At 45.6% G+C, this 14,355-nt stretch overlaps 1 protein-coding gene across 3 annotated transcripts; it reads right to left on the bottom strand.

The window, feature by feature from the left end:
- Positions 1–1,082: 1,082 nt before the first annotated feature.
- SNAI1 (snail family transcriptional repressor 1) lies at positions 1,083–13,960 on the bottom strand. 3 transcript variants are annotated; one of them, XM_020984197.2, is made up of 4 exons: positions 11,736–13,960; positions 6,702–6,895; positions 5,700–6,218; positions 1,083–2,400 (listed from the first exon to the last, which is right to left on the bottom strand). In XM_020984197.2, exons 2-4 carry the CDS (start codon positions 6,778–6,780, stop codon positions 2,219–2,221), a joined length of 780 nt encoding a protein of 259 aa, XP_020839856.1. In that variant the 5' UTR covers positions 6,781–6,895; positions 11,736–13,960; the 3' UTR covers positions 1,083–2,218. The 3 variants fall into 3 exon arrangements, 2 of the variants coding, with proteins under 2 accessions (XP_020839856.1, XP_020839857.1); XM_020984198.2 differs by lacking the exon at positions 11,736–13,960 and adding an exon at positions 11,267–11,658; XR_013484687.1 differs by lacking the exon at positions 11,736–13,960 and adding an exon at positions 4,819–4,945 and having other exon boundaries at positions 2,315–2,400; positions 6,702–11,671.
- Positions 13,961–14,355: the final 395 nt, after the last annotated feature.

Here is a 14,355-nt window from a genome sequence, read left to right as displayed (position 1 = left end):
TCTCACTTTCTTTGTATATTCCTAGTACTTAGCACTGTGCTTTGCACAAAGTAGGTGCTTAATAGATGCTTTTTGTTGTTGTTGTTAATTTATATGTGCTTTTAAGTACTGAAGATATAAAAACAAAATGAAAAAAAAATTACATTCCATTGGTAGAAATAACCCTTCTCTCTTGACTCTGGAGACAGGAAACTGGGAGACCCTAGCCTCTGTAACTCAACTTTACTTCCTCCAAGGCACAGATCTCATCCAGTTTCCTCCCATCAAAAGATATTTTATGCTTATCACCACCCAGGAGGTGGGTCAGCCAAGGTCCATCCCACAAGGAGCTCTTTCTGTGTATAGAGAGGGAGACCTTCAAAGAAGGCTTTCTGTCTTCCTCCTTCCTGGAAGACCACATTCCTACACTGGATTTTAGGGAATAATAGACCTTTCTTCCCATCCCACTCTCAACTTCATGCCTTCTAATGACAAATTCCAGGAGGCCCTGAATGAGATGTGGATGGGGGCTGGGGAAGGGAAACTTTTCCTGTATCCACCAAAAGTCAAAAGTCAACAGTATGTTTTCCTTTCAAGGAATAGATTAGAGCTTCCTCAGCCTGTAGTTCTGGTGTAAAGGGAGTAGAGGAGGAGTGGACCAACTATAGCCTATTTGGGAAGCATATGTCTATACAAAGCTTCTCCACCATTACTGCCCCCAATCCCCTGCCAACTAGGGGGCTAGCACTAGTAGTTATTGAAATTTGAATTTGACTAGAAGCTAAGAGCTAATAGAGTCCTTGGTCTAGTCTCTCATCAAGAATCTCAAATTGGAATCCGAGAATCAGGGAAGTGCCTTGCCCAAGGTCACACTAAACCAAAAGGGTTTTTTGGTTTGTTTTGTTTTTCTGATCCCAAAGCCAAAGCTCTTTCCTTCAAACTCTACAGACCATTTTCAAACCAATAAGAGATGGTGGGGAGTCAGTCGAGGAAAAGGCCTCTTCCACCAGCTGCCCCCTTTCCCACCTCAGATAATCCATACTCACTTGCCTTTTTAATCCTTGAGAGCATATTTTGAAATCAAAGCCAGATCATCCACGTGATTACTTATTTTTATAAATTAAGCACTTTATTGAATATCAATAAATTGTGTGTATATAATTATAAAAATGTTTCATCAGTACAAAATGTGGCATAAAAATATAAATACCAGTGTACCTTTGAAATGTAAACATCTTCTGAGTATGTGGGGAAAAAAAAACAGGCAGAGATCCCTACTTGGTGCACCTGTCTGGCACCATAAATAGCTGAGGACACACCTGTCAGTGGGCCAGGCCCTGCACAGCCCCCTTATTGTATGGCTTGACAAGTGCTTACTATTAGTCATATTAACAGGTGCTCCAGCTCAGAACTACCCTAGAAATAGGGATTCAGACTTGAAATGGCTCCTCATGCTTCTTGGGGAGGTTGTCAATGACCCACACATTCCCCGGGTCCATCATTGTGGCTGGCGGCAGCTGGACCATGGCCGGCCAAGTGCATAGTAACACGTTTAGAACATGCAGTGGCTTCCTCCAGATAGAAGCAGACAGACCTTCAGAACCCACTGTGAAGGTTCATTAGGACACCCCCTGATTGCTTTTTTTTGTCCTTCATCTTGGCAGAAGGGGGTGAGGCATTGAAATTTGTAGGATTCTGAATAGGAATAGTGACCAACAGACTTGGTTTAAAAGCACCAAAAAAAGAAAAAGGAAAAAAAAATCACTCCCCCCCTCCACACCCCCTCACTGGAGGAGGCTGACAACACCCCCAGGAGACTGACTGTAAGTGACATTTCAGACACCAGCTGCAACTGTCACGGTTCAAATTGTAAACTACAGTCAGGAAATGCCTGAACGGCCTTTAAAAAAAAAAAGACAGAGTCCAAAAGGGGGTGGGGTGGGGGAGGGTGAGGATGAAAATTGTCACCAGTTCTTTTCATTAAGGACTGAAGCAGCAAGTTGGGGAGGGGGGCAGGGAAAAGGTGGTGGCGGGAGTGTGGGGGGGGGTGGGGATGGGATGTTGCTCCACAGCTGGAGTTAACACAGGGGAGCTATTTCCTATAGAAACATTTCCCCCCTTGAAAATCATAATGGCAAATATTCGATTGGCTCTTTCACAACATGGGAGGGGAGAAGGGGAGACTTCAGGCAGCGGTGGGGCATCTTGTGCACGGGACCTCCCCTCAATATGCAGTCTTTCAGCGGGAGCCCGAGCAGCCCGCCTCCTCATGCTTGTGGAGCAAGGACATTCGAGAGAAAGTCCGCGAGCAGCTTTTACACTGGTACTTCTTGACGTCCGAGTGGGTCTGCAGGTGGGCCCTGAGGTTGGAGCGGTCGGCAAAGGCACGGCTGCAGTGTGTGCAGGAGAATGGCTTCTCCCCTAGGGAAAGACAAGGCAGAGTGAGGCTCCCAGTGAACCACTCCTCTCTCTTGAGGCTTTAAAGGATGTCCCACCCCCACCCCCACCATCCCCCCTTCACTGGGGCCCAGATAACCTTGGCATGGCCAGTAAGCCCAGGAATCTGGACTATTGGGCCTTTCTGCACTATCTTTAAGATATTAGAGTATCGCTGATTACACTCATATCATGGTCTCGCAGAATTTAGGGCTGGGAGGGGCTTTGGAGCCCATCAAACATATACTTGTGATGCAGAGGAAAGAATGTACTATGATGTCAGAAGATCTAGGTTCAAATGCTCCTGGGTGACCCTGGGCAGGTTACAACCTCTGGGACCAAATTTCCTCCCCTATTGAAAGGAGAGGGGATTGGAACAGTGACAACGAAGGCCCCTTCTAACACTAGGAATCCTGTCTAGTCCTCTTGGCGCCCCCCCCCTTCTGTTTTGCCCCTAGAGGCAATGAACGGAAGAACTAACATTTGAACTGAAGTGTGGGGACCTCACATCCTGGGCCTCTGCTCTGTAACACCTGAATGGCAGGAGACTTGCCTCTTGGTGACCTTGTAAAGGCAGGCCAGTCATTTCCCCTCATCCATAAAAGGGGAATAATCATATGGACTACTTCTTCCACCAGACTGTGATGAGGTAAGCACTTTATAAACCTCAGAGCAGTACAGGAAACATGTTACTATACACCATCAGGGGACTCAAAACAAGGGAAAGCCAATGAGAAAAACTGCAGCCCAAAGGGAGCTGCACTAGCCTCCTAGGGAGGGGCAGGCATGGTTTAGTGGAAAGAGCATGAGATTTGAAGTCACAGATTCCTCCACCTCTACTAACCCTACTTTAGGCCCTCATCACTTGTTTAGTTGGCTATCAAAGCCTAATTGGTTTCCTTGCCTAAACTCTTGGCCCCTTTCAATCTCTGACACTCTTATCAAATAATCTTCCTAACTGACAAACATTTATACAGCCCATACTCTACCAGGAACTGTACTTAGCCACTGTACTTTCCATTCTTGAGGAGGGGATTCTACTAGGGGAGAGGTCTAACAATGCCCCTCTTCCTGTGCTCCAAAACCTTCAGTGGTTCCCTTTTGCCCTTATGATAAAAATACAAACCCCTTGCTTTTTTGCCAGCTGTTAGATCATCGGCCTTGGTGCATTTTTTTTTTGTGCATTTCCCTATCCATCTTCCTGGCCCTCCTCTGAGAACCATTATCCTCATTCAAAGCTCCAATTGAGCACCACTTCCCATCTTAAAAACCTTTCCTAATCACCTCCACTGAAAAGTGCTCCTCTCCTCAAAGCAGATACTCCTGGAGTACTTTGTTTTGGATGGCTCCTTTGCCCCACCCCCACCTTGTAGAAGTACTTTTTAGACCTTCACACCCCAAGAATGTAATTTCTTTGATATCCAGTGTCAGATACACTGATTTGTACATAATACATGTTTGTTGAACGAATGAATGAATCCTAGCAGACAGTTGCTTACTTGGACAAGTCACAAACTCTGAGGGTCATTTTCCACCTCTATAAAATGGGAAGGTTAGATTGAATTGTCTCTAAGATCCCTTCTAGCTCTAAATCTTGTTGATGGTATGGAACCCTCCAGGGGAACAAATAAGGAAGGGTACAAATGGAATAAGGGAGAGTATAATACATATTGAGCTACAACAGGAACCCAAGGGGCTCTCTTGAATCTTATAGCTGCCATGGACTTTCCTAAGAAAACTTCATTCAGAAAGAGACCTTAAAAAAGAAAAAGCTTTTGGGGGGGGCGGGGTTCAGGGAAGGAGGGCCTTTTTTTTTTGAAGCCTTCAAGCCTTATGCCCCAGTGGATTGCCTCCGCCTCTGACCAACTTCCTTCAGACATCTTTATACCATGCTAAGCAAGTGTGAAATCAGCACCGGCAAGGCTGCCCCAGCCCTGTGTGGAGTATAAAGGCAGGGGAAGGCTGCATTGTATATGTGATACTTCTTGGATTAAAAGGGGAAGGCACCCCGGGCCCAGCAGCTGCCCGGCCCACAGTAACAGGTGCACAGACATTGCTCCATCACAGCACCTGCTCACCCTTCCTTCCACCAACCCTCACTGTCCCCCCTCCCCCAAAGCTGCCATTAAAGCAGACAATGAAAATCAAGGTTTGAAATTATGCATTTCAACAACAGCAGCTTTGTAGTAGGATTTTTTGGCTTCGAAATTGAATTAATGTCACTTTAAAAAATGTATGTGTAGGGGAAGGGCTCCATAAGAGCTGACCAGTTCCCCCAGTACCTAAGATTTCACCAGGTAGACAGTAGGATCATAGGATCTTAGGGGCCCTTAGAAGTCATCTGGTCCAACCTCCTCATTTTACAGATGAGGAATCTGAGGCCCAGGAGGGGAAATTACTTACCTAAGGTCACTCTGCTAATAAATTTTACAGATCCAATATGGGGTTGCATGCCAGGTTAAGTAGCTCTTTCCACAAAATCAAGTGGCCAGATGCTGGAATGGGTGAGGCCTCTTTGCATATAAAAGCCCTAGTGAGAGGGGGATGGGTGAGAGAAGGGAGAAGCTGGAACAATGAGGAGGGGGAACTTCCTGGTCTGAGCCCTTCACCAAACCCACTTTTGGGCCAGGTGGATGGCTAAACATCTCAATTTCCTTCTTAAAGAGTACTCTCACACATCCAAAACTCCATTTTCCCATATGGCTGAGATGGGAGAGAACTTGGTTATCCAAAGGAGGCCTCTCCCAGGGCAAAATGGCAAATTAAAACAGGATATAAGGAGATAATAAGATTACTAGCCACTACTCTGAAATTCTGTGCACTGTAAGTACTTCATAAGTGTTTGTTGTTGCTGACAGCATCAAGCCTATTTCAGTACCTTCTTACCCCTCCAGGTACTTGACACATTGTTCTTTCAGAAGCCCACTAGTCTTAGTGCTAAAATCAATGAATGAATGAATGAATGAATGAATAAAAAAAAATCGAGCATAAGTACATGTGTATGAGTGAGGCATTAAGTTCTGTGACCTTAGGCAAGCCATCCCTCCACTTCTCACCCATTAACAGGGCTAACATCAGCTGTCCCACTTAACTCCAGAAAACTATTGTGGGAACAGCATGGAACCTAAAATGAAGGAGTTGGGTTAATGGATCTCTAAGACTCCTTGCATTCTCAACAATCTAGTTGTGTTTCAGTGCCCCACCTGAAATCCTATACTGAAATCCTATCATCTTAAAACATGTATGAAGAAGGAACAGAGGATGGGATAATATGGGTCACTTACCTGTGTGGGTTCTGATGTGACCCTGCAACAGCCAGGGCCGGGAGAAGGCCTTCCCACAAATCTTGCAGACACAGGGAAGTGTGTGGCTCCGGATGTGCATTTTGAGGGCACCAAGGCTCACATACTCCTTCTCACAGACCTTGCAGATGAAGGACTTTCTAGGCTGGGCATCTTCACTGTGCTGCAGCTGCTGGTGTTTGGAGGGGCTAGGCAAGGTGGTGAAGGATTCAGGGCACTGACCACAGGAGAATTTCTCTGCCTCCTCCTCCGGGGAGACTGGACTTGGAGGATCTGATCCCTTGCCACTGTCATAATCGTCACTGGACAGAGAAGTCAGGTCCAGGGCCTTGGGCTCTTCTGGGGGTCCAGAAGCAGCCACTGGCATGGGAGTGAAAAAGCTAGAGAGCAGCCCACTATCCCAGACCAGTGGCGGGTAACATACTGCTGGACTGAGGACCTCTGGTGCTGGAATGGCCAACATCGGGTAGGATTGGTCATACAAGTGGGGAGACACAATCACTGGAAGTGTGAGAAAGAAGAGAGGAAAGAAGAGGGTTAAACAGGATACATCCTCTACAGATTAAAGGGACCCTTTCCTCCCAGATCTATCTCCCATCACAGTCCTAGCCCTCCCCAGTTCTAGGCTTCTCTTAAATGGTCCTTTCCCATATAGGTTGAATGATACCCCAACCTCCAAAAATTTAAGGGAACCATTTCCCCCTGGCATCTTAGCAAAAGGCACAGCAACTTGAAACCCTTCTACTCCCAAGGCTCCCGTTTTTTCCTGTCCCCAAGTCATTCCAGGACTTCCCCACTAGCTCATCCTGCTGGCACCCAGAGTTCATCCAGCTGTACCCAGATGTTTCCATCCCACTGGGTAGAGGAGCTCCCAGAGGTTGGTATCTCCTCTTCCTCAACCTCACCCACTCTGTCTACTTAAGCTTGGTCTTATTCCCGGCCGACCTCTCCCTCCCTACTGTCCACTCCAGCTCAGTGCCTTACCTGTCTGACTCTCCAGCTCGCTGTAGTTGGGTTTCTTGCTGGTGGAGAAATGTTTTTTGACTAGAAAGGAGCGAGGCATGGTGATTCCGGGCCTGGGGCTCGATCGTTGACCGCTGCGCCTGGTATACGGTACTGGAAACGCAAGCTACTCAGCTCTCGCACTCCAGTCTGAATTTGCCAGCCCCGGGAACTTCCTAATAAAGGGGATCTGAGGCTAGAGTGGCAGGAGGCGGGACCGCCACGCCCACTTGTCACCTCTAAGCCAATCAGCAGTCGAGACACCCCGGCCCCTCCCTCAGAGCCCCCGGGGCAGGTGCTGAGTTGGGACCTGCCGGGTCCGCGTGGCTCGGGACCGAGCACTGGTCCTGTAGCCGGGCCACATCCCGCCTCTGACCAGACTAGGACTTTGGCTGGTGGAACAGGTGCTCAATGAAAGCTTGGTTCTCTTGGTATTCGTTCTTGTTGTAAAACTGGCTCGAGAGTTCACTAGTTTCCTGCGCTGGGACACGTGGCGGCTGTCGCACCTCCCTCTTTCCCCCACCCCCAGCCGCCAAACCCCTCTTAGCACCTGAGCCCGGCAGGTGTAGGCGGAGGCAGGATGCAAGGGCCAGTTCTGCCCTAAGGGAGTGGGAGGGGCGACTGGCCTGGGCTCGCGCCTTCTAGGGGCTCTTTTTATCCCCTACCCAGCCTACTTGGGACTCTAGAAGTCCGGGACCTAATTAAATGCCGCAGCCGGAGCGGGCGAGAGCCCAGAAAAGTCCTCGCTGCCCTGCGTGGATCCGGAATTGACTTCTCAACGATTCGGGTGCGCCCTCTGGCGACCCTAGCCCAAGATCGGGTGGCTCCTTCGCTCGGTTCAGCTCCCATTATAACACTCTAAGTTTTACAAAACACCACCATCGCAATACCCCTGGTAAACAGTAAAAGTATGACCACCCCCATTTTAGAGATGAGAAAACAATTTCAGAGAAGTGAAGGTATACGCCCAAGGTCACACAGCTACTAAGTGTTAGGGAGAGGATATAAACTCAGAGCTCCGGACTTCCAAGTCCAGGACCCTTTCCAAGACACCACCACGCTCTCCTCCCCCAGTTTAGATGAGTCGTGAACAATTCCTTCCCTCCCTCAATCCACAGAGACCCACTCCCCTAGCCCTGGGGACTGACACCTGAAATTCCGGCTTCTACTCTTAGCACCTCCTTAATTGGGCCTTTGATCTTCTCCTGGGAGGGGAAGGAGAAAGGGGAGCCCAGAAGGTGTCAGGAAACTTTCCTTCCCTTCACCTCCCCACCCCCTTCCCAAACACACGCACACAGCATCCAGAATCAGAATAACAAAGTCGAAACTGGAAAGAACCTTGGAACAGAGTCCAAGCCCCTCTGATGAATTATGGGTGTGGGATAGACTAGAGCGACCTGAAGCCGAGAATAGAAATGACTTGCCCAAGGTCAGGTATTTAGCCATAATAATATGTTACGCTTATGTAGAAATTATTCGGGTGAGAATGCATTATGTAGCGGAGTAATGAAAAGACGGAAAACGGGAGACCTGGGTTGGGATTCTTAGCTCTGACTCTTGTTTGCTAACTATGTCTCCGGGGAAGTCACTTCCTAGCCCTGAGCTTCAGATTCCCCATCTGTAAAATGGGCTGATAGTAATTGCATTCCTTAACTGTCAAGGGCTGCTTAGAAAGGAAAATATTACATTAACCTTAAAGTGCTACCAAAATGTGAGCGTTTCCTACCGCCCTCTAAGGTTTACAATAGCATTTTTCGCATCTGCTCTTACCTCATCTTCACAACACACCGATGAAGCCTGCAAGGCAGGATATACACACCCTCTTTTTTTTTTTCAAAGGAGGAAATAGGCTCAGAGAAAGATCTAAAGAGATGAGGTACCAGTAGAGCCTAAATTGGGAAGCATTCTTTTTTCTGACTCTAAGGTCGATGGTGTTCTTTGCGTCAAACTACTATGCTTCACTGCGGGGGCGGGGGAGAGAGATGTCCCAGTAGTGAAGTTGATTAAGCAGGTCCTCTAACTGCGAAGTTAGACAAGATGACTTACACGGTCCCTTCCAGACTCCAAGAGTCTAGAATTCTAAAATTCTAAATGCCAGGAATTCATTAGATGGGCGTGGCGGGGGGGGGTGTTTCGGGAAGGGAGTGGAGAACTGAGTGAGAATTGCCGGTGCCCCACACCCAGAAACAAGGCAGGCGCTATGCTGAGATTTCTGCAAACCCAGGGCGATACAGCCTTCCACGCCCTTCGAAGAAGTAGCCAGTGTCCTGGAAAGAGGAGTCAGTGAATTTGAAATCAGAATTCGTGAGATTGAATTCCCACAGCTAGCAAGTAGCAAGGGTGGGATAACGGAGATGGTAATAAATGGGCACTTTCAGAGTTCCGTTGTTTGCGGTATATTACCTTTACAATTAAACTGTAAGCACTAGAACAAAATTTTATTTGGAATCCACTCCACCCCCCATTAAGATAGCATCTAACCCCCTCTTTTTTTTTACCTGTCTGACCTTTAACCTCTTGAGCTTCAGTTTCCTCCGCTGGTACCAAGGTGGTAATAATTCTTAAACTACTTATTTCTCGTGGTTATCCTGAGTAAAGCACTATGTAAATGTGAAAGGCTTAAAGCACTATATAAATGTGAGAGGCTATTACTACCTGTGAGATCTTAGCCAAGTGGTTCCCTAAACCACCAGACCCCTGCCCCCACACCCTGTGATTCTTAAAGTCTCAAAATTCTTTAGCTAGAAAAGATTTTCTTAATCGTCTTGAATATTTTACCGAGGGGAAAACAGACTCAGAGGAGAATGATATTACTAGGGCCACACAGGTGGGTGGGTGGGGGATAAGGTTTTTAGAACTATCTACTATATTTCAGGTGGTGGTTCAGATTTCAAAGACAATTCTGTCCTTGGGATTACAAATGAGTTGTAAAGTCAGCACACTTCAAATTATCTGATAACTCTGAAAGAGTTCATTCATTACTACCTTCCCCATTCCAATTCTGGTCTCTTGCTAGCTGGGGGATCTTCAGTAAAATTGCTCAGCTTCTCTGAGCCTCAGTTTGTAAATTGAGGGGGTTGGACTGGATGTTTTCTGAAGGGCCTTTTGGAATCCAGATCCATGACCCCCCCCATTGGTAGAACTCAGGTGTTACCAAATGTTAGGTGTAAACTCAAAGTCTTTTAAAACTAACTCCAAGTACCCCCACACCCTCCCAGCTAACACTCCACCTTAGGAGCCCTTTGAAGTCTGGAACAGGAGATTCTCTTTTGATTGAATCACTGAAAAACCAATTATCTCCCCAAATGCTCTGAAGTTCACAAGACCTAGGTCTAGGGAGTGGACAGCCTGTAAAAGTAACCTTAGGGGCTGATAAGATTAGATACCTGAGCAAAAAGCTTAAGCCCCTTCGGTCTTTTGATTGAATACTTGTAAAGTAGCCCCTAACAATGGGCCTACTTCACAACTTCCTGGGAAAGAGGAAAGGGCCATTTGACTTTCTTTCAAGGTGAATCCACTAGAGGGGGTGGGACATCTGCCGTGGATGTCCAAGGACAGGAAATGAATTGCTTCCCTGAGCTGGGGGAGGAGAGGGAGACCAGCCACTAACTTGCAAGTTCTGACCTTGGTCCAGCCTGGCCAGACATCAGTTCTTCCAACAATACTCTCCCAGAGCATCCCCAGAACCTAGTGGTCAAGGAGTCAGGTGCCTTTCTAAGTTAAGGTCAGACAACCAACCACTCTGTCTCTATAGATGGGGTGAATATACAATTCTCAGTAATACTTTACTGCCCTCTGCTGGTCCAAAGCAATTTCAGCTTTTGTACTCAACACCTCCAGGTCCTACAGTATAGAGCCCCAGAAGGGCTGGAGAAGAAAGAATCACTAGGGAGTGTTTGAGATTTTTAAAAATATCAATAAAAGATCTATTTTATTTTATTTACATTTTTCTTGAAGTGTTTACAACATTTATATTTCTCAGTATATACCTCTTCCTTTCTACCTACCTCCCAAGTCAAGCACTTAGAAAGTAGCTGAGAGGGTCAGCTAGGTGTCAAAGTGGATAGAGTGCTGGGCCTGGAGTCTGAAAGATGATCTCCCCAAGTGCAAATCTGGCCTCAGACACTGACTAGCTGTGTGACCCTGGGCAAGGCACTTAACACTATTTGCCTCAGTTTCTTCATCTGAAAAAAATGAGCTGGAGAAGGAAATGGCAAACCACTTCAGTATCTCTTCCAAGAAAACACCGACTGCGGGTCACAAAGAGTCAGACACCACTGAAAACAACTGAACAACAACAACAAAGTAGTTGAGAATACATATACAACCAAAAGGAATGATAGTCCCTGTCCCCAAGAAGCTGACATTCTAATCAGGAAGACAAAACACAAAAGGAAGCTGAAAAGTGCCTTGAGGGAGGGCGGGAAGAGAAGGTACTACTATTCCACCATGGTAAAGTCCAGAGAGGCAGAAGGAGATAGGAGAGGAGTGGAGTAGTAAACATGGCTGTCTAGAGCACTTCCTCAAAATTCTGGGGAGGAACTCACCCACTAGAGGAGGGACTGTTGAGGCAGCGGGATCTTCCAGGGTAAGGAGGCTGCTGAGAAATGGTGGAATGGTCTAAACAGAGTCAGAATAGGAACTGGGAAAGGAGAACCATGACTCATAACAAAGAATAAAAAAGAGGAAAACAAATTGTTCAGCATAACTAACAAACACTGGGGGGAGGGGGAATTGATATCACATGTGGTGTTTTACATGTATAGTTCCCCACCCCTACAAAGAAATGCCTTCTCATATCTCTTGTTTAGGGTCATGCTTGGTCATTGTAGATTCACAGCATTCAGTTTTGATTATAAAATATTTATTTTTGAGAGACAGAGAGAGAGAGAGAGAGAGAGAGAGAGAGAACTCTGACCTGGAGAATATAGACCTAAATTCTAATCTCAGCTGTCTTAACTCATTGGTTTGACCTTGAGCAAGTCAAATAAACTCCCTAGACCTCAGTTTCCTTACCTCGTAAAATGAAGAGATCAGACTAGATTCTCTCCAAGGTCTCCTCTCAATCTGATATTTATGGTATAAGATCTCTTCCAACTCTGATTCCATCTGTCAGAAGCCACCCAAAATTTTCTTTCTTCATTTGAGATCCTTCCTGGGTCTCCTAGCCTGGCCATGCCTGCCTGTCCAAGAAGAAAGAAGCATCACCCCATTGAACTCCTTCCACTTATCTGCTGGCCTGGTCTGTCTACTAGGAAGGACTGAAATCTGAAATGCCATTCATTCCTTCTACAAATAACCTGCTTATGCTTGCCTTCATATGGATACCTCCTTTCCACCTTCCAGCTACTCAGTACTGTCTAATGCCCTGAGAGAACTCCACTCAGAGCCAAACACTTAGGGATGTTAATAACCTACCTGAACTCATTCCTCAAGAATTGACAAACTCTTACCTTATCATACCCAACTAATCCTAGTGATTTTGAACCTCCTCCCAATTGTCATTACTCACCCATCTGCCCACTCCCTTGTTCCCATTCTCCTCGCCATCTCCAATATCCCACTCTAACATTCCCATCCTTAATACTGTGCTCTCTGGAATGCCTGCTCCACAGGTAACAAACTTGCTTTCATCTTAAATCTTTTCCTTTTCTACTCCTTCCATATTATGGCTCTCACTGAAACCTGGCTCCCTCTTTCCTGAACTATTTGTGCCCTACTTGTGGCAGAGCATTCCAAGCTCATATGGGTCCAATCAACCACAGTCAGACACACTGCACCTTGACTCTAACGTAGTGATGTCACTTTGGTCCTCTTCAAGAACAAAGGACAACTAACCAACCAACCAATTGGAAAGGCTACCCTTTCGAGTTGCCCATTTATTCAGATTCCCCAACTCATTGGTAGAAGCTTGGGAGCTGGATAATTCTTTGATCCCCATTGCCATTTCTAGGTTCTCCTGATAGTACCATCACTCAGCAACCTCTCCTTTGAGGTTCACTCAGTCCATAAAGCTGAGATGCAACAAAGTGCAGATTGATTCTCTACTACTTGTACTGATTTTGGCCTAACAATTAACACCAAGAAAACACAGGTTCTCCCCCAGCCAGCACCACATCATCCATATGTGGAACCAGTGGTTAACAGCAAATGGAGACATTTTAAATACTATGGATAAGTTCACTTACCTTGGCAGGTATACTTTGCATGGTGTACATATAGATGATGAGGTTAAGGCACACACTGCCAGGAGCAGCTCAGTATTTAGAATGCTTTGAAGGAAAATATAGGAAAGAAGAGGTATTAGACTTCCTGCCAAACTGAAGGTCTACAGAGCCATTGTGCTGACCTCATTGTTGTATGCTTATGTATGTTGTATGTTCTACTGATCTCTCATTTTACTGGACTGTATATCAGTGCCATGACAGGAAACTGAATCACCCTCACTTGATTTCTCTTAGGAAGATTCTAAAGATCACCTGGCAAAATAAGGTACCAGATATTGAGGTCCTTTCCTGAGCTATTCAAACTCTACTGCATTCAAACTCTACTGAAGAGAGCACAACTCCAATGGGCTGGCCTTGTTGTTCAAATGCCAAATGTACGTTTGCCTAAAATGCTATTTTATATAGAACTCACACAAGGCAGATGCTCGCATGGTGGTCAGAAGAAGCAATACAAGGACACTCTCAAGGTCTCTCTGAAGAACTTTGGAATCTCTTGCATGACATGGACAATGCTGGCAAAGGACTGGACTGCACAGCATGGGATGCCTTCATCAAAGAAGGCTCTGGGCTCTATAATCTAAGCAGAATTGCAGTAGCTCAAAAGAAATGTAAGACGTGCTAATTTAGAGACATCTCCACTCCAAATGTTCTCATGGACTATTTGTGCTCAACCTGAGGTAGAGCATTCCAAGCTCATATTGGTCTGATCAGCCACAGTTGGACACACTGTACCTTGACCCCATCATAGTGATGTCATTTTGGTCTTCTTCAATAACAAAGGACAACAACCAACCAGCCAGCCATTTACCACCTAATCAAGATTCTGGTAGCTGTTATCTACTGACTTCCCAGACACTCCCCTTTTTTCCTCAATGAGTTCAGTACCTGACTTACAGTCTTTCCTCCCCAACTCCTGCTCCCATACTAGGGGACTTTTAACACATAAAAGAATACTCCTTTAGACACTCTTTCAAAAGTTTTGGTATCTTGTCTCATTTTTGTAATTTTATTTGATGAAATTATCTATAATTTCTATGATTTGTTTTTTGACCAACCAATTCTTTACAGTTAAATGATTTAGGCTCCATTTAATTTTAAATTGTTCCTTCAAATGCTTTTCATTATAATTTTATTGTATTATGGTGAGTAAAAGATGTTTAATATTTCTGTTTTTCTGCTTTATTTATGAGGTTTTTATGTTAGTTCAGTCAATTTTTAAAGATACCTTACAAAGTTGAGAAATATATATGTATATGTATGTTCCTTTTTAGTCCCACTCAGTAATTGTCAGAGTTCAATCATATTTAATTTTCTAAAACCCTCTTCAGATATTTAGCTTCTTTCTCATTCATCTTTTTGTTAATTTTGTCTAGGTCTGAAATGAGTACATTAAGGTGCACAACTATTAT

The sequence above is a fragment of the Phascolarctos cinereus genome, unplaced genomic scaffold (assembly GCF_003287225.1).
Source record: "Phascolarctos cinereus isolate Bilbo 61053 unplaced genomic scaffold, phaCin_HiC Scaffold_2;HRSCAF=192, whole genome shotgun sequence".
Classification (NCBI taxonomy): Eukaryota; Metazoa; Chordata; class Mammalia; order Diprotodontia; family Phascolarctidae; genus Phascolarctos; species Phascolarctos cinereus.
This window is presented reverse-complemented; position numbering and strand designations above follow the sequence as displayed.